This window comes from Pogoniulus pusillus, chromosome 27 (assembly GCF_015220805.1).
Source record: "Pogoniulus pusillus isolate bPogPus1 chromosome 27, bPogPus1.pri, whole genome shotgun sequence".
NCBI lineage: Eukaryota > Metazoa > Chordata > Aves > Piciformes > Lybiidae > Pogoniulus > Pogoniulus pusillus.
The window spans coordinates 17935618-17955621 of NC_087290.1; the positions used below are offsets into that span (position 1 = coordinate 17935618).

The following is a 20004-nucleotide window of genomic DNA, read 5'->3' on the forward strand; positions in this document are numbered from 1 at the left end:
GCACTGCAACAGTAGAGCATTCACACACAAGATGCACACGCATGTGACACAGCCCTTAAAAACACAACTGGTTGCTATTTTCCTTGCTGTGGGTGGGTGAAGCCTCAGCACCCATAAAATGTCTCTTCTAAAGAAGTGGGAAAGCTGCCTGCCCAGTTTAGAAAACACAAATGAGGAGTTATTCTAAACTGGTTCAATAGCTTTTCTTCTCCCCTGGCTGCCATAAGATGCCAAACACTTGATGAGAACTGTAAACAAAAAGAATGATGGTTTGCACTTCCCCAGATGAGTTTGTGCACTGCTGGAGTGTGCCACAGGGATTTTAACTCTATGCTACAAACAATAGGTTATTTGGAATGCATTGGATGTCAGAGCATCACAGGCTTACAGGGTGTTAGGGATTGGAAGGGACCTCTGCAGATCTCCCAGTCCAAACCCCCTGCCACAGCAGGAGCAGAGAATCCAGCACAGATCACACAGGAGCACATCCAGACAGGGCTGGAAAGGCTCCAGAGAAGGAGACTCCACAGCCTCTCTGGGCAGCCTGTGCCAGGGCTCTGGCACCCTTACACTCAAGTTCTTTCTCATCTCGAGGTGGAACTTCCTGTGCTGCAGTTTCCATCCCCTACCCTTTGTCCTATGGCAGGGCACAAGTGAGCAGAGGCTGTCCCTGTCCCTTCCTTCCTGATCCCCAACCTTCCCCCCATCCATTTCTCAGATCCCCTCTCAGCCTTCTCCTCTGCAGCCTAAGCAGCCCCAGGGCTCTCAGCCTTTCCTCCTCAGGCAGTGCTCCAGCCCCTTCAGCATCCTTGTAGCTGTCCATTGGTCTCTCCAGTAGATTCCTGTCCCTCTTGAACTGGGGAGCCCAGAACTGGATGCAATTTTCCAGGTGAGGTTTCACCGGGGCAGAGTAGAGGGGGAGGAGAACCTCCCTCAATCCACTGGGCACACTCCTCTTAATGCACCCCAGGATCCCACTGATCTACCTTAGGAGAAGAGTCAGAGATGAGCTTAGAAATAGATCTTTTAGCACTGGAATTGCTCCCTTCCCTCCCTACCTACTGTAACTTCCATAAGACCAAGACAGAGAAGTCACTGCAGAGTAGACTTGAACCAAAACACTTATTCCCTGATAACTAGTGAAGGTTTGGTTGGCATCCTGCAGATCTTTATGTACAGCAGCAACAGACAGCAAAATGAATAGCTGAGGCTGGCCATTTTTGGCAGAGCAACCATCTGGAGAGACACAGAGCAAACAGGCTGCTGCCAGGTGTCAGATCCACCTGGGAAAAGGGCTCAGGAGATCTGGCCCTGGTTGCACTGGGAACTGATCTCCCTTGCTCCACAGCAGCTGCCTCTTGTGCTGGGGAGCTTCCAGGGCAGGTCCTGACCTAATGCACCTGAGCTCAGTTAAACACAAATCTTCTGCAGTCAATTAGCAACTATACTAATGATAATACCAGCAACAGCACTGAAACTTGTCTCTTCAAATCCTGCTTATGCAGCCCTGTGGGAACTGCAAGGCAGTAAATAAAGCTGCTTAAAATTAAATGTGAATCGACTCAGGAAGGTTTAAACCAACAGCAGTGAGTGCCTAGCAATTGGTCTTTTGGTTTTGGCTCAGACCTGGATGATTTTGGCACCAGCATCCTCTTTTGTTGCTTTAATGGTTCACTATCCAGAAGTGATGGCTACAGACGTGGCTTTAGGGGTCAATAGGAGAGCAAAACCCATACCTGCACCAGAGCAGAGCACACCACCATCTCAGGTATCCCGAAGGAAGTGAATGATGACAGACTCAAGCCTTTCACCCAGGAGGAGAAGGAAAGGAGCAAAGACCAAACTGCCTGCACAGCAGAGCAGTGCTGCCCAGGGAGGCGGTGGAGTCGCCGTCCCTGGAGGCTTTCAAGCAAAGCCTGGCTGGGGCACTTAGTGCCATGGTCTGGTTGATTGGCCAGGGCTGGGTGCTAGGTTGGGCTGGATGAGCTTGGAGGTCTCTTCCAACATGGATTGATTCTGTGTTTCTATGATGACAGACTCAGGCATTTCACTCAAGAAGAGGATGAAGAGTAAAGACCAAACTTGTAGTGCTTCACTGTGCAGCAGAGCAGTGCACAGGCTGTGCAACCAACACCATCCCAGGTATCCTGAAGGCAGTGAATGATGGCAGACCGAGGCACCTCGCCCAAGAGGAGGAGCAAAAGAGTAAAGACCAAACTCGTAGTGCTTGCTGCACAGCAGAGCAGTGCACAGGCTGTGCAACCAACACCATCGCAGGTATCCTGAAGACAGTGAGTGATGGCAGACTGAGGCATCTCACCCAGGAGGAGGAGCAAAAGAGCAACGGACAAACTTGTCTGCTGCAGCAGAACAGAGCTCAGGCCGTGCAACCAGCATCATCCTAAGTATCCCAAAGGCAGTGAATGATGGCAGACTCTGACATTTCACCCAGGAGGAGAAGAGCAAAGCTCCTGCGCAGCAGAGCAGCACACAGGCTGTGCAACCAGGGTAGGTCCATTCTGTGTTTTGCAGGCAGATGTGAGGCCCCTCCCAGAGCTCATCCTCCTTGAAAACAGTCTAACTTTGTTAGCAGAGCACAGAGACCTAATTATCAGAGCTTCTTGGGCTAAGCAGCTTTTTGCCAGCTTGCAGTGTGAGCAGCTGTGAAAAAATCCATCCTGGCAAACACAGCTATGTCCCCTCGGGCTGGATGCTGTGATGACTCAGACCAGAGCTGCACACTACTGGCTCACTGCACCCAGTGCTGGAGCCACTGTTACAAGAGGGCTTTGGAGGTGCTGGAAGGTGTCCAGAGAAGGGCCATGAGGATGAGCAGAGGGATGAAGCTGCTCTGCTGTGAGGAGAGACTGAGGGAGTTTGGGCTGTTCAGTCTGGAGAGAAGGCTCCCAGGAAACTTTGTTGTGGCCTTTCAGTATCTGCAGGGGGCTACAAGAAATCTGGGGAGGGACTTTTTAGGGTGTCAGGTAGTGATAGGACCAGGGGGATTGGAACAAAGCTGGAAATGGGGAGATTCAGACTGGGTATTAGGAAGAAGTTCTTCAAGCATGAGGGTGGTGAGAGCCTGGCAGGGGTTGCCCAGGGAGGTGGTGGAAGCCTCATCCCAGGAGGTGTTTAAGGCCAGGCTGGATGAGGCTCTGGACAGCCTGATTTAGTGTATGGTGTCCCTGGCCGTGGCAGGGGGGGTTGGAACTGGATACTCCTTGTGGTCTCTTCCAACCCTGACTGATTCTGTGGTACATCCTTAGCCAGCCCAGACTGAGCTTGCTGGCACAGTCGAGGCTAGTTGATAGGTTCCCCTGATTCCATGCTGACTGCTGAAGGATGGACAGCACACAGTTTAATGTGAAGCTAGGCTTTTGGTTTGGCACAGAGCCTGCTGCTACAAAGCTAACCCAGTCAGGCTTCAAAAACAAATATGAAACATCAGGAGAGGGATCTGGGCCCTTTATTCAGTAGTCAGCCCCTCACTACAGAAACCATGTTCAGGGGCTGGGTTGTGCCCAGAGAAGGGGAAGGAGGCTGGAGAAAGGCCAGGAGCAGAGCCCTGTGAGGAGAGGCTGAGGGAGCTGGGGGGGTGCAGCCTGCAGCAGAGGAGGCTCAGGGCAGAGCTCATTGCTGCCTGCAGCTACCTGCAGGGAGGCTGTAGCCAGGTGGGGTTGGGCTCTGCTGCCAGGCAGCCAGCAGCAGAAGAAGGGGACACAGCCTCAAGCTGTGCCAGGGCAGGTCTAGGCTGGATGTTGTTAGGAAGTTGTTGTCAGAGAGAGTGATTGGCATTGGAATGGGCTGCCCAGGGAGGTGGCAGAGTCCCCATCCCTGGAGGTGTTTAGAAAGAGGCTGGATGAGGCCCTTGGTGCCATGGGTTAGTTAATTAGAAGGTGTTAGGTTGGACTCTGTGATCTCAGAAGTCATTTCCAACCTGGTTAATTCTGGGGTTCTCCAAGGATAATCTTGCTCAGGAATGTCAGTCAGCACCTACTTGTCTAAGATCTTGTCTCTCTAAAAAAAAGATACTTCCATCTCTAGCATTATTCTCTCTTTTTTTTTTTCTTAAGGAACACTTGAAATTGCTGCTGTCTCTAATTTTTGATTCCTCTCCTCATTTACTGGCACTCTGGCAGACCTCTTCAGTTGCTATATAGAAGTGTGAAGCATCTTCCCTTTAGAAAATGTTGTCTTTTTCTGCTTGGGGGTCACATTATTTTCTAAAACTGGTAGATTTCTTTCATAAAAAAACCCTTTTCTTCCTTCCCTGCTGGTGCTCTGCTGTAATTAGGACTAAATTAGACACTGAGGGCACTACAGCAAAAGGCTGAGAGAGGGTTTCCTGAGAGTAAAAAAATATATGAGAGACTGAGATAAAGATACTTCTGCTCCAAATATTCCCTCCTGGAAACTACAAACCCAGCAGATGAGAGGCCATCTGTGTGGATACCTTGTGATGCATTTTAACACTAACCCAGTAATGGAGCTGCACTTCTAGGGCTTCCCTTGCCAGCAGCCAGCCTTGGAAAATCCCTTGTAGGAGTGAAAGGAGAGATAAGGACAGTGCCATGGAAACAGCTTCCCTTTACCTTTCCTACGCCAACTGCAAATTGGAAACAAACTTGCAAAAGTCAAACCCACCAAATTCTCCCAAATCTAAGTATTTTGTGCTCCTTTTTAAAATGATGAGAAGACAGAGTGAGGAAAGGAGTGCTCTTAGTGCTTTTGCTCTTGAAAAAGCTTTTGGACACCTTCTTGTGGTGTACAGGAAGCTTGCAGGTGGCACCAAGCTAGGAGCAGGAGTGGATCTGTTGGAGGGTAGCAGAGCCCTGCAGAGGGACCTGGCCAGGCTGGATGGGTGGGCAGAGGCCAATGGGATGAGACTGAACAAGGCCAAGTGCAGGGTTCTGCACTTTGGCCACAACAACCCCAAGCAGTGCTACAGGCTGGGGACAGAGTGGTTGAGAGCAGCCAGGCAGAGAGGGACCTGGGGGTGCTGGTAGAGAGTAGCTGAAGATGAGGCAGCAGTGGCCAGGTGGCCAAGAAGACCAATGGCATCCTGGGCTGGCTCAGGAGCAGTGTGGCCAGCAGGAGCAGGGCAGTCCTTCTGTCCCTGTGCTCAGCACTGCTCAGGCCACCCCTCGAGTACTGTGTCCAGTTCTGGGCTCCTCCATTCAAGAGAGATGTTGCAGTACTGGAAGGTGTCCACAGGAGGGCGACAAAGCTGCGGAGGGACCTGGAGCACAGCCCTGTGAGGAGAGGCTGAGGGAGCTGGGGGTGTGCAGCCTGCAGCAGAGGAGGCTCAGGGCAGAGCTCATTGCTGCCTGCAGCTGCCTGCAGGGAGGCTGTAGCCAGGTGGGGTTGGGCTCTGCTGCCAGGCACCCAGCAACAGAAGAAGGGGACACAGCCTCAAGCTGTGCCAGGGCAGGTTCAGGCTGGATGTTGTTAGGAAGTTGTTGTCAGAGAGAGTGATTGGCATTGGAATGGGCTGCCCAGGGAGGTGGTGGAGTCCCTATCCCTGGAGGTGTTGAAGCCAAGCCTGGCTGGGGCACTTAGTGCCATGGTCTGGTTGCTTGGCCAGGGCTGGGTGCTAGGTTGGGCTGGCTGAGCTTGGAGCTCTCCTCTAACATGGTTGATTCTATGAGTCTATGATACACTTTGACCCATGTGTTTTAGAAATATTTTTAAAATCAAATAGTCTGTATTTATGAAAAACTAAACCCCACCATCTGCTCTCTCCTTTCAGGGCAAAGATTAATGCAGAGCAGTGCTGTAAGTCTATAACTGTCTTCCAAGATGAACATCATGCAGCAAGAAAGACCTCTGCGAGAAGATGAGTCCAGTTCATGTGTCCTCAGCCCAAGGACAGAAAACTGCTTGAGAGTCCAGCACAGAGCCACAGCAATGCTGAAGGAGTGGAAGATCTTCCTCAGGAGGAGAGCCTGAGGGAGCTGGGGCTGCGCTGCTGGGAGAGGACAGCCTGAGGGGGGGACCTCAGCAATGGTTAGAAAGATGCAAAAGTGAGTGCCAGGAGGCTGGAGCCAGGCTCTGCTGGGTGATGCCCAGTGCCAGCACAAGGGGCAGTGGGTGGCAGCTGAGGCACAGGAAGTTTCATTTAAGCATGAGGAGGAATTTTTCCCCTGTGAGGGTGCCAGAAGCCTGGCACAGGCTGCCCAGGGGAGCTGTGGAGTCTCCCTCTGTGGAGCTATTCCGGAGCTGCCTGGATGTGTTGCTGTGTGATCTGCTGTAGGTGCTGCTGCTCTGGCAGGGGGTTGGGCTGGGTGAGCTTTTGAGGTCACTTCCAGCCTGTGCTTGTTTGAGGTTAATTGGAATATTTTAATGAGAGAAATTAGATCAATGGATGTGAAAAGATAATAATAGTGATGTCTTTATCACTCCTTTGTTCTGCTGAGAGGTATAAAAACAGGAAACACAAAGTCAGTCTCTGTCTGGCTGCTGCTTGCTTCACTAATTCCTCTCCCTGGACCTATATAACTCAGACTAATTATTCTGCTTCTAATGCCCTAACTGGCAATCTCAGCACTGCGTGTAAGGCTTCTGATATAGGGGTGGGGGTGGGAGGAAGGAGGGGAGTTGGTTTAAAAGCTCTTCTGGGCAGTGCTGCTGTACAGGAGAGGTTTTGTAGTTCTGTGTTACTTTTAGCTCATATATAAGTGTACATAATTGTGAATGTAGAATCGTGCCCAGGGAGGTGGTGGAAGCCTCATAGAACCACAGAATCAATCAGGTTAGAGGAGAGCTCCAAGCTCAGCCAGTCCAACCTAGCACCCAGCCCTGGCCAATCAACCAGACCATGGCACTAAGTGCCTCAGCCAGGCTTTGCCTGAACACCTCCAGGGATGGTGACTCCACCACCTCCCTGGGCAGCCCATTCCAATGCCAATCACTCTCTCTGACAACAACTTCCTAACAACATCCAGCCTAGACCTGCCCTGGCACAGCTTGAGACTGTGTCCCTTCATTCTGTTGCTGGGTGCCTGGCAGCAGAGCCCAACCCCACCTGGCTACAGCCTCCCTGCAGGCAGCTGCAGGCAGCAATGAGCTCTGCCCTGAGCCTCCTCTGCTGCAGGCTGCACACCCCCAGCTCCCTCAGCCTCTCCTCACAGGGCTCTGCTCCAGGCCCCTCCGCAGCTTTGTCGCCCTCCTGTGGACACCTTCCAGCACAACAGCCCAGAACTGGACACAGCACTCCAGGTGTGGCCTGAGCAGTGCTGAGCACAGGGCACAAGAACCTCCCTTGTCCTGCTGCCCACACTGCTCCTGAGCCAGCCCAGGATGCCATTGGCTCTGCTGCCCACCTGGGCACTGCTGCCTCATCTTCAGCTGCTCCCTACCAGCACTCCCAGCTCCCTCTCTGCCTGGATGCTCTCAGCTACTCTGTACCCAGCCTGTAGCTGGTCTCTTCTCACAGGTCATTAGGGATAGAACAAGAGGGAATGGCCTCAAGCTGCCACTGGGTAGGTTAAGACTGGACATTAGGAAGCATTTTTTTCCTAGCAAGAGTGTTCAGGCACTGGAATGAGCTGCCCAGGGACATGGTGGAGTCCCCAGGCCTGGCTGTGTTTGAAGGTGTTTTGTCGGTGGTGCTTAGGGCTATGGTTTAGGGTGCAGCTTGCAGAGGAGGGATATGGGTTGGACTTGGTACTCCTGAGTGGCTTTGCCAACCTGAGTGTTTCTGTGATTCCATGATTCTGTGTGTCTGGGTGAAACAAACCTCACCACTGTAGAGAAATGTCAAGAGCCAAGACTGACAGCAGTGGATACTCCAACACATACATGCCCATACACCCTCTTCAGCAGCTTCAAAGGTTATTTTCAAGTATTAAGATGCCAACAGCTTTCACTTTCTTCAAGAAAACAAAGAAGGAAGTGGACTGCACACCCACTGCAGCCACAACCATCGCACTCCTCAGCTCAACATGCAGCTCTAGGCAGAAGGTCAGGCTGGATTTTTGTAGGGAACAGAATTTGGGTCACAGTTCACCCCCTTGTGGTTTCTACTTCAGTTGTTTTGCTAAGATAACCTGTCTAAGCCATGGTGGGTTTGTTTCCCCTCTTCCCCAGCTCTGTGGAACTCTATAGGGTTGTCATGGTATAAATGTTGATCTGCATGTGACTTGGTAATGGACCGAGAGATCAGTCCACACAGAGGAAACAACAATGCTGGGTCCTTAGTTAATTTCATCTTGGGTGGTTTAAGTCTTAAATGATTTCTCTTTGAGGAAACAAACACTGGAATGGGTTGCTCAGGGAGGTTCACCTCCCTGGAGGTGTTCAAGGCCAGGCTGGATGAGGCCTTGAGTGACCTGTTCTAGTAGCAGGTGTCCCTGCCTATGGTGGGGGCTGGAATTGGATGAGCTTTGAGGTCTCTTCCAACCTAAACCATTCTATCATTCTATGGTAAATACAAAAGAAATGGATTTTGAAAGAGGAAATGAGGACATTTAAAGCTCCCCAATTTTAGAGAGATGTATTTGAGTACCGTGTCCAGTTCTGGGCTCCTCAGTTCAAGAGAGATGTTGAAGTGCTGGAAGGTGTCCAGAGAGGGCCTGGAGCACAGCCCTGTGAGGAGAGGCTGAAGGAGCTGGGGGTGTGCAGCAGAGGAGGCTCAGGGCAGAGCTCATTGCTGTCTGCAGCTGCCTGCAGGGAGGCTGTAGCCAGGTGGGGTTGGGCTCTGCTGCCAGGCAGCCAGCAACAGAACAAGGGGGGACAGTCTCAAGTTGTGCCAGGGGAGGTCTAGGCTGGATGTTAGGAGGAAGTTGTTGGCAGAGAGAGTGATTGGCATTGGAATGGGCTGCCCAGGGAGGTGGTGGAGTCACCGTGCCTGGAGGTGTTCAGGCAAAGCCTGGCTGGGGCACTTAGTGCCATGGTCTGGTTGACTGGCCAGGGCTGAGTGCTAGGTTGGACTGGCTGAGCTTGGAGGTCTCTTCCAACCTGGCTTATTCTATGATTTTATGAAAGTGTAAAATGAAACATAATGAAACCAAATGTTTATAAATGGATACAAATTGTTTATGAAAGGATATAAAAGGGCCACTCAGCCAACAGAAAATCTCATTTAACAATAAAGACTATTAAGATTCATTACTATTTTCACTACCTTTATGTTTGCCACATGGTGTAAAGAAGTCTTTCAGTTTTTCAGACCCCACAACAAAAGTACTCCAGAAGTTCATACTCTACCTAATAAGCAAACAGGATGTGTTGCTCAAAGCTTTGCTTACAGAAAATGCATGTTTGAGTGACAAATGAGAACAGAACAGAGTGTTTTCCTGCAGAAAGTGTACAGACCTTCATTCCAGTGGCACTGAGCACAGAATCATTCAGCACAAAAAGGTGCTGGCATTAAGAGACCACTCTCCTAGCTCAGATGAAATGTGTATTTTCACCTCCACAGCATGCCTATGTTGAGTCAGGTTACTTTAATACTAACATTCCTAGAAAATATTAGTGCTGTGGAACCTGACTTTTATTTTTTGAGTGAGTCTTGAGAAGCAACCACAGGTGATTTTACTAAAGGAGCCTGCTACTTCTGGCAAAGTATTTAGGGCCACGAGGATATCAGATCTCTGGAGCACCTCTCTATGAGGACAGGCTGAGAGATGTGAGGTTGTTCAGTTTGGAGAAGGGTCCTAGGAGACCTTATTGTGGCCTTAGAGTATCTGAAGAGGGTGGCAGTGAGGCACTTTTTAGGGTGTCAGGTAGAGATGGGACTGCAGGGAATGGATCCAAGCTAGAGGAGAGGAGATTCAGATGAGATGTGAGGAAGATTATAGAATCATGCAATCAGTCAAGGTTGGAAGGAACCACAAGGACTATCTAGTTCCAATGCCCCTGCCATGGGCAGGGACACCCTACCCTAGAGCAGGCTGGCCAGAGCCTCATTCAGCCCGGCCTTAAACACCTCCAGGGACTGGGCCTCAACCACCTCCCTGGGCAATCCATTCCAGGGTCTCCCCACTCTCACGATGAAGAACTTCCTTCTCACATCCCCTCTGAACCTACCCATCTCCAGCTTTGCTCCATTCCTCCTAGTCCTGTCACTACCTGATCACTTCACCATAAGGGTGGTGAGAGACTTGAACAGGTAGCCTAGGGAGGTTGGATGAGTCACTTAGTGCCACAGTTTAGTTAATTAGAAGGGTTAGGTAATAGGCTGGACTTGATGATCTTGGAGATCTTATTCAACCTGGTTAATTCCGTGGTGGAAGCCTCATCCCTGGATGTTTTTTAGGCCAGGCTGCACGTGGCTCTGGACAACCTGAGCTGGTGGTTAAGTTTCCCTGCCCATGGCAGGGGGGATGGAACTAGATGATCCTGGAGGTCTCTTCCAACGCTGACGATTCTGTGATTACACACTGAGCTTTTTGTTTGCTACTTTGCACTTTGATTTTGTAACAAAATTAGGATAGCCACACAATTGTTATCCTTGGTGGCTGAGTCGAGAAGGCAGTTCACAAGTAACCTTGGCCTCGATCCTGCAAATGCTTGTGCACAGACTTAGCTGTTGTACTACTGGTGGTCTCACTGACTTAAAAAGGGATTATGTGAATGAGGAGCGTTCTGTGCATCTGCGTTTGCTGCACTTGAGCCATTGTCACACACGCTTTGAAGCCTGAGAAATTAAAAACGAGAAAGAAATGCAACTGTGTCGTCTTGGTAATACTTTCCCGTTTCAACAACATACCAAGTGGAGAGCAGAGCCGCCGGCCGGTCTGCCTGTCCCCTGCTAATTCACCGAGAGAAAAAAAAGCCAACTTGCAACACCATGTATCTAATCGGGGCGGTAATTCCTGACCTAGATCCTCCGCAGGCTAACGCACAGCCCACACCGAGGCCAGGCTGCTGCTGGGGCGCCCAGGGAGAGCGGGCAGGGGGGTCACAGGTGATGGCATAGCCACGCTGCTCACCGGGGTGCTTCCCTGGGGAGCGCAGCCGCCCGGGGTAGGTCTCCGCAGCCGTGTGTCTGTGTGCGCGTCCCTCCGCCTCCCTCCCGCCCCTTGAGGCTCTTGGCTCCGCTGCTCCCCGCACCCTGCTCGCCTCCCCATCACCGGGCCGGCCTGCTCTGGCCAGGCTGCCCTCTCCCCTCACAAAGTGGGGGCCGATACCCGCACCCCCGGCCAGCAGCCCTCCGGCCAGCGCCGGCGCCTCTGACCGCGCCAGGCCCCCGGCAAGAGCGGGCAGCCCCGCGCGGCCAGGCGGCCTACGTGCCCCGCGACGTGCGCGGCCCCAAGCGTTGGGCCGCGTCTCCCGCGGGAGGCGGAGGGAACGCAGCCGAGCGACTCTCCTTGCTCCTTCTTCCTCCTCCTCGTCGTCGTCCCCGCTCAGGCCTTGCGCGCCGCTGCCGGCAGGGCCGCCCCGCTCCGCTGCGCGCCGCGCTGGGCCGGGCCGTGCGGCGGCGCTGCCCCCGCCCCTGAGCGCTGGCTGCCGGGCCGGGCGGCGGCGGGGTCACGGCGGCGGCGGCGGCGGCCGGGTCAGAGGGTAAAGGTTGCTCCCCCAGCATCCTCCGTGCTGGATACTCAGCCATCTTGGATCCGCGGGACAAGAAAATTCATGCGGTGAGTCCGGCCCCGGCCGACCCCTCCCCGGCCTCCGCCACCCTCCTGGGCCCCGCCGTCGGCCGGGCCGCGGGCCGATGAGGGAGGGCCGGGCGGCGGCGCGGCCCGCGGCGGGGCCCTGCGGGCCCTGGCCCGTCCCGCCGGGTTTCCGTTTGCTTTTGTCTCCGAGGGGGAGCGGGGGGGACGCGCGGCGCCTAAGCCGGGAGCGCAGCCGCAGGCCTGACCTGGCCCGCCGCTCCCCGCCGCTCTCCGCGGCCGTAGGCGGCGGCGGCGGCCGGGCGCTGCTCCGGGGCCGGCCGAGGCCGCGGCCCAGCGGTACCTGGGCCCCGCATCCTTCGCGGCCACCGCTGGCAGCTCGCCCCGCGGCCCGTTCCGCCCGCCCGGGACGGCTCCTTCCCGCCGCCGCCTCGCTGCTCGCCCCATCTCGGTCCTGGGCCTAGCGGCGGCCGCCTTCGCCACCCCCAGCCCTCCCCCGGTATTTCGCCGAGCCCGTGTCCGGGCTGCGGTGGGGGTGTGCAGCCGCCCGGCCTCCGCCCGCCGGCTCTACCCCGGCCCGGCGCCGGGGCAGCGAAACCTGCCCCCCACGGCCGCAGTTGCCGCCGGCCCCGCTCCTGAGCGTCGCCGGACCGCGCGCTTTGCCGGTGTGGCCTCCGCGGCCTGCTCTGCCGGCCCCCGGGAAGGCCTAGGGGCAAGGCAGGGGATGAGACAGGGGTACCGCTGCCGGCTTTGCTGTGGGTAAATGTTTTTATCGTCTGCGTCTTTCCCACTCTCCTCCTGGTGGCGATTAAGGTGGTGTGTAAACAGGTTCTGGTGTTCCCTAAAACAAACTTGAAACGGACCGAGCCGCTTTCCTGAGCGCTGCCTCCCCCAGAAGGGAGACGGCCTTCCCCGGCCCGCTGTGGCTGCCGTTCGAAGCAGTGGCATGAAGCTCACCCGGCTGGGGAACGTGCAGGTGCGGGCTGAGGGGAGGTGACACGGGGTGACAGGTTAGGTGTGAGAGAGGGAGGCTGGAACGCTGGGGATGGGTGCAAAAGGCAGTGTTTACTCTGTAGTGTGTGCTCTTGATGGAAGCGAGTGTTTGCTTGCTTGCTTGCTTGCAGTATTGTAGGTGATACTGTTTCTGGTGGTTGGGTTGGGTTGGTGGTTTTTTTCCCGTCAAGTTACAGGTAACAGCGTTTTGGAGGTTTTGTAACAGGAGAAAATGAAAACATGCTTGTGCTGCTGATCCACATCTTAGCACAAGCATGTTTTCAGTTCTGCTGCAACTCTTGTTTTAGCGTCGGGAAACTTGTTTCCAACTTTGCACTATTTTATCTCCAGGGGGAAGATAAGAACTTTTTGCTTCTCTTCCTTGTGCATGTGTGGAGACGACATTGCTGTGCTGTTGCACGGCCCTAACACCTGGTGACTGGCAACTAGTCTTTAAGTCTTCAGCTGCGGGGAGGGAGTATAAGATGATCAAACCTGCTGTCACAAAACTTTGTTTCTGGAAACTTGGATGTGTTTCAGTTTGCTAAGACTTGTAAAGACCTGCAGGAACGAAGTAACTGGTTAGGTTTATATTGCAAAGGCATCTTTGCTTGGATTTGAAAGAACTGCTGCGTGTCTTAGTGTGTGTTGATGTACTTTGAGTTGTGCTATTCAGTGGCATGTTAATTGAACACAACTTGCAAGATCCAGTTGAGGTTTTTTTAAAACTTATGATCTTAAAAGCACTTTTTCAGTGCCTTTTTATTCTCCACACCCCCCCCTCCCCCAAACTTTCACTGTTGTTTACGTTGAGAATTCAGCTGGTATACTAAAAGTCAAGGTGTCGACTGCTTCTGCTTTTAGGAAGGGATTTGACTACTTGCAATCACAAGCTGACTGACTTGACTTGCAAGTGTATTTCCGTTTCACTTTCAGGAAGCTGTTGATAAAGCTGAGAGCGTAGCAGTAGATAAACCTTGTCTGCAAGTCTCTAGATGCTTAATACTGCTGCTAAAGTAGTCATTGTTATTATAACCCACACGTGTGACAGTTGTATTGATGAGTGAAAGTAAAAGCCCTTGGCTAAGGACTGAAACCGTTGGAATTTATTTTAAAAAGAAAGGTGAATTTTCTTTAAAATAATCTAATTTCAATGTTAAAAATAGGGCAGTTAATGTGTCCTGAAGTTTTGATGCTAAAAACTGCTCCCAGAAGTGGCTGCTTGCACCTGAAAATCTTGGTCTGTACCTCCCTTCATAGGAAAGTTGTGTGCGCCCACAGTGGAATGGTAGCTCTTAGAAAGTTGAGGGATTAGTTTGGAAATTAGAAACATGGTTGCATTTTTAACCTCTGCAGTAGCTTTTTTGAGGAAAAAAAACAACTATTGTTGGGTTGGTGGAAGGGTCTGTAAGTGTAATAATTGCCAAACTGCAACTGCATGAAAACTTTAAACCATTCTGTGCCCTAACTCTTTATTCAAAAATCCCTTGCACCTCCTTGTTACTGACTCGAGTGAGTAGAGCACAAAAATATATTACAGTTGAATTAAAATAGAGATTTCTTGCACCTGCCTTTCAGACTTAATCCTGAAAGTTAAGTGTTGAATTGTTTTGTTACGAGGTAGTATAGATGGTGTGCCTAAGCTCCCAAGTACAGAAGTCTGTTCTAAAGTAAGTAATCATTGTATTTAACTACTTTCCTTCCCATAAAGCTATAATGTGCCTGAACACAGATTTTTTTTTTTTTTTTAAAGTGTTCTTAAAAATACATGTCTCTGAAAAATATTTACTTCTTGGCAGAATCCTTGCCATATTTCCTGTGTTTCAAAATGTTAGCTTAGATGGAAAGCTCTCTGCAAGTTTATGTAGAAGCACAGTACAACAGATTCAAATGATTGCTGTCTGAGTGATGCAGTCTATCATTTTAACTCAAATATTATTAATGCAGTGCACAATTCATGAGTTATAGTGCTTGCTGTCAGAAGAAGTTCAAGTTAGGTTCACTTTGCTTTTGAGGTATAAATAAATTTTAGAAGTGTGCAAACATGTAACACAAATCTCACAATGTTTTTGCATGAAATTCATCCTGCTGTCACAGGCTGTGCTGAGCAATTCAAAGCAACCTGTTTCAGCTGTGTTTTCTGAATAGAGTTGGCATTTTTTCTTCACTCTTATTATTTTTTTAGTTTTAATTTCCAAATGTGCTTTTGCAAGTATGTTTTTATGTTTGTGTGTGTGTTGCATTGATCTCTTGACCCTGGAGGGTTGAACTTGAAGTTTGTGGTAATCTCATTGACTTAGGAATGTCTACTGGCATGCTGATAGTTAAGTTCATGCATGAGAGTTTTCAGAATGGATCTCTGTGTTGAGGGCTGGCTATGCTTTTATTGAATGTTCTAACAGTGTAGGAGGAATTGTGCCAAATGAAGTTACTGCGTAGTGGGATGTTTGAAGTTGTCCTTATGGAATTATTTTGTTTTTAGAGAGGATATGAAATATAGAATCATAGGGCTGGAAGGGACCTCAAGGATCATCAAGCTCCAGACCATGGGCAGGGACACCTCACACTAGATCAGGTTGCTCAGAGCCACATCCAGCCAGGCCTTAAAAACATCCAGGGATGAGGCTTCTACCACCTCTCTGGGCAACCTGTTCAGTCTCTCACCACCTTCATGCTGAAGAACTTCTTCCTAACATCTAGTGTGCATCTGCCCACTTCCAGTTTTGCTCCATTCTCTTCTATCACTACCCTGGTCTGTGAGTAAGAGATTTTTTTACATATGATTTAAAATCTTTGTGTTTTGGTTTCTTTTCTGATATAAACAAAACAACAAATTCCAAACCCATGAAATGCTTTTAATTTGTATTTTATCTTGAAGCTACAGTACTCTGCTGAAAATTCAGTATTAGTGTTGCTGTAGTGAGTACTAGCTTAGCTTCTCCTCTGGTTGTGCAGCAGTCCCTAAATCAGGGTGTAAAAGCATCCTTGGCCAAAGAGGTTACTAAGCACCCCTACTCCCCCTTATCCCAACCCCAATTATTTGTCTTGAGATAATGTTTATTATCAGTAGTTTTAGAGAAAGACTGCACTGTTTTTTTCTCCCCTGACTTGTTTGCTCTGCCACCTCTTACGCTACTGATTTGTTGAGTGTCAATTCTCTGCATTTCCCAGGAGAATTCCTTTTAGATTTTGCTGGTAGTTTAAAACTTGATTATAATTGAGGCTTTTTCAGACAAATCCTTCTCTGTTGAATTGCAATGCATGAGTCTTTGATGAGAAAGTTACTAGCTGATAAACCATTGTTTCCTCATGTTTCTCTTTCGATTTGGGTTCATTTTTGGGTGGTATTTTTAAGTGTCATCTTTTACATAGTGTCACTCAGATTTTTTTTTTATTGCAGTGAGTTGCTTAATGAACTTCTGAAGCCTTTTCAAAGTTCTGCCTTCAGATTTTGTATGCATTTGAGATCAGTGATGGCTGAATATAGTTATATGTAAAAATGTATGGATTTTTAAAGAAAAAAATAGCACAAAATATTTATGTGATGTTGGGAAGTAAGATGGAAAGTCCTACTTGGCATTACTGTCTCTGATCAGGCAGTAATACAATGGGCTGATCATGAGCATGAGTTGGAGCATGCTTTCTGTCATTCTGAATTACCTGTTGAGGTGATGGATAAGTGATTTAACCAATGTATAGCCAAGTTGTAGTCTGTAGTAAGAAGATAATGTTCGTGCCTGCGCTTTATGTGCGTGATTCAGGGCCTCTGTGGAACTGGATGTCAGTAGCAGATAACATAGTTAGCAAAAGCAATGTTAAGAGCTCCTAAGTGATCCTGTATTGTATTCAGTAGGTGGTTTTGTATTGTTTATTCTTACATGCTTCAAAATTTGAGACATGCAACATTTTCATTACACTCCAACTATGTGTGCATTTGAAATTAAGTGCAACGAGTTTCCAGGCACCAAGAAAAAAAACTGCAGGGTGACTAATTACATTAAAACAACCACCAACTAGTTTAAATTACCAAGTCTTAGTGTTCAGATTTGGAGGCAACTTCTTGGCAAGCAAATATTTCTGAGGCTGCATTCATAACACAGTGATAATCTGATCTATTATCTGTTCTGTTCAAGGATTTTAGGAAGATGCTTATCTTAATGAAAAATGATTAGCTATTGCTTGTGGCAGTGGACTTGTCATACAGTTTATATGGCTGTGCTTCACTTGAAATAGTATTCTTCCTCCTGAAGCCCACTAAAACCTACCTTACATGGTTTAGAGGTAGCCTGACTATTCTTTGTAGCTATTTTTCATGGTTTTATTTGTTTGAATTGTGAAATCTATTCTTACAAAAGAAGTGTCACCAGAGAATTATGATGAAAAAAAGGTCTGCCAACCTTCTTGCTCTTGCTTTGCTGTGTAGAGGACATGATCAGATCTGTGCTCAGAGTCATTTGGTGATGATGTGGTTTGTGAGAAAGTCCTTGTTGCATGTAAATGTATGTATGTTTAGAAAAAAAGTCTAAACCAGGAAAATAACCTCAAAGCAAATAGTTTATGTAATGACTAAGGCTAAACAGAAAATATAAAAGGAGGTCTTCCATACTTAGCAGCGTGGAGAAGCAGAAATCTGAAAGATTTAAAAGCAAAACAAAAAAGACAGCTGTACATAGTGTCAAGTTTTGAAAAACTGAGGAGATGCTGAGCAGTATTGCACCCTGCTGCAAAACTTTGCAGTAAAACATCTTTTTTTAATGAGAGATTTGATTAATCTGTTGCCATGTCAATACCCTTATTGATACTTCACTGTTGTGGCTTTTTCAACATGTAGAAAACATCATAACAAAGTAGAAAGGTTCCTTATGTTGAAGTATTCAGTTGTTGGCTTATTTACTGAATGTGGGTGCACATTTCTGCTAAGTTGCTTCCAATGTATTGATTTCAGCATTATAGATGGTTTAATGGCTGTGGAGTGTTGACAGTTGAACTTGATTTTGGAGGTCTTTTTCAACTGAAACTATTGCATGGTTCTATGTCTTTATTTTATAGTTAGAGGCAAGTCCCTGTGCTGTTGTGATATGGAGTTACTTTTTTCTTTTTATTTGTCTAAGAAACTATGACACTTTCAGGATATGTGATGGGCAATGAATACATGATTTGTTTTTTCTCCCCTGATTCATGGAGGTTCAGTTATACAAAAACATGTATGTTGTGGATTATCTCTCTGAGCTTTCCTTATCTTGGCTAGATGTCTGTTGTGACTACCAGAAGGATACACTTCATGGCAAGTAGTACTTTCCTAAGTGTTTGACTAGGAATTTTCTAACTGATCCTATTCTTTCATTTCTCTCTGAAAGACACATAATGTTAATTTAAATCTGGCAGGGCTTTTTAGGGTCCTAACTGTAGATTCAGTTACAGGCCTCCTTTTTATAACTACACGAGTAGACTGAATTTGCTTTTATAGCAACAGCTCAAAAAGTTCTGAAAACTGAGATGACCAAGTGTAGGTCTTGCTGGCAATTGGGAGTGACTAGCTGAGTGCAGGCATCTTTAGCTGCTGTGATGGCTTTAGGAAATCACATCCTAAGTTAAAGTTTACCAGACCAGCTCAGACAGCTTGGAAGTAAGACAAAGCTCTGTTTTATCGCAGAGCTAAATTTACAGGCATGTATACACAATATATTTACATGGATTTGCAATAATATACAATTTGGAAGTAATACAGAAATCTAGTCTCCCCCCCACCCCGGACCAAGAAAGCCCAGAAAGGGCCAGTGTCAGCCTCTCTCTCCCCAGAGAGAAAACCAGCCCCTGTTATTTGGTCAGTCAAGGTTAGTATTGAGTGTGGAGGAGTCAAAGAGGAGTGAAGAAACAGCGAACAGAGCCAGTGCCCAACAGCCAAGAGATGGAAGTTGTTTATGTACTGGCTTTTTATACCAATTACCAAACCAATGAATGATATAGACTTTATTATTCTTTCACATCCAGTGATCTAATTTGTTTAGATTCTGCACTGAACTTTCAGGAAAGTCTTGATTTCTCTTATTAGAATATTCCAATAAGCCTTAAACTACCACAGCTGCCCCTTAACTCCAGCGTGTGTCTATTCCACTATGGAACTACTGGACATGTTCTATATTAGTAAATACCTCCATCTGCAGAGTCCAGTTTTTAAACCAAAAAGATGTGGTTTAAAACTTACGAGCATAGCCCACAGACCACACTCTTGCTGTATTTAGCAGACAACCTAAAGAGGAGTAATGGAGGCTGGAAATGAATAAACAGTGGTAGTAAAATCTGAGGATGTGCTTAATGGATTGTTTTATGTCTGCATCTCCAAGAAGGAGGGGAAGCAGTATTGATAAATTCAGCCTGGGTTGTTTTGAAGAGCAGTGTGATGTGTGACAATGAAGCTAGCTGTGGTGTTTTAAAAAAGCAGTAAAAAATGAGCAGAGTCATAAAAGTCAGAGATGGTGGTGGAAGAGTAAACTTTAGTACACAGGCAAATGTGTGCTGAGTTCTCTCTGCAGTATCTAGTGCTGTTTGAATAAACAGCTAGAAAGTTTTGATTCAGTTTTTCTCAGGAGGTGTGATTTATTAGATTTGTTATTATTTGGTTTGTCTACCCTGCCCCTCAGTGAATGTGTGTGTGTATGTATAAAATATGTATACATATACAATAAGTATATATATCTGTAATTAAATGATATATATGTATTTGTATCAAAATCTAAAGTGTGTCAACTATATATGAGTAACCCAACTTCATAGTTAACTCAAAAGTTAAGCATTTGACTTAATTTATATACTCATATGGAAAACTGAATCCAAGAAATGAAGTCTCAAATTGTGATTCTACAAACCTCATAAAATGATACTGGAGTAGAGAAAAGAGGTCCCAAATTACCGCACCCCCTTGGAAAAGGGATTGTCAGGGCCAATTTAGTATGTGTTCTGTAGTATAGTAGCTGGTCAGACAGAATGTGAGTGCATGCAGGCTTCCACATTGTCTGCACTGCAACTTTCTTTACATTGAAACAAGGAGGGGGGAGAGAGTCATGAGGAGATGTAGAAAAGAAGGAAGTTGAGGGTTATTGTAGTGTGGGAGAAGTATTAAGAAACAAAAGAATAGTCTATAAGGAGCTAGTTTGTATTAGTTCTGCTCATAGAAAAGAATATATATTTGCAGGTAGCAGTGTGCTTGAGGATTTGGGTTGTTTATCTTTTAATGAATGCAAATTAACTTTCTTAAGTCTTAGATAGACATAGAATGGTTTAGGTTGTTAGAGGCCTCAAAGCCCATGCAGTTCAGTTCCAACCCCCTGCCATAGGAAGAGACATCTCCCACTAGAACATGTTACTCAAGGCATCATCCACTCTGGCCTTGAACCCCTTCAGGGAGGGAGCCGCCACAACCTCTCTGGGTAACCTGTGCCAGTGTCTCACCACC

At 48.2% G+C, this 20004-nt stretch overlaps 1 protein-coding gene across 2 annotated transcripts in view; it reads left to right on the forward strand.

Moving 5' to 3' along the window:
* The first annotated feature begins 11509 nt into the window (after positions 1-11509).
* The window catches only part of CNOT2 (CCR4-NOT transcription complex subunit 2), a 93075-nt gene continuing 84580 nt past the window's right edge, over positions 11510-20004 (forward strand). Inside the window, exon 1 of one of the 2 annotated variants that reach the window (XM_064165936.1) lies at positions 11510-11582. Coding sequence is in view for 1 of the 2 variants with exons in the window: in XM_064165935.1 (XP_064022005.1) it covers positions 12505-12534 (30 nt within the window). In the remaining variant the exon portion in view is untranslated. Of the gene's footprint in view, positions 11583-12236; positions 12535-20004 lie in introns of those variants that run through there. The other variant, XM_064165935.1, reaches the window with a different exon arrangement.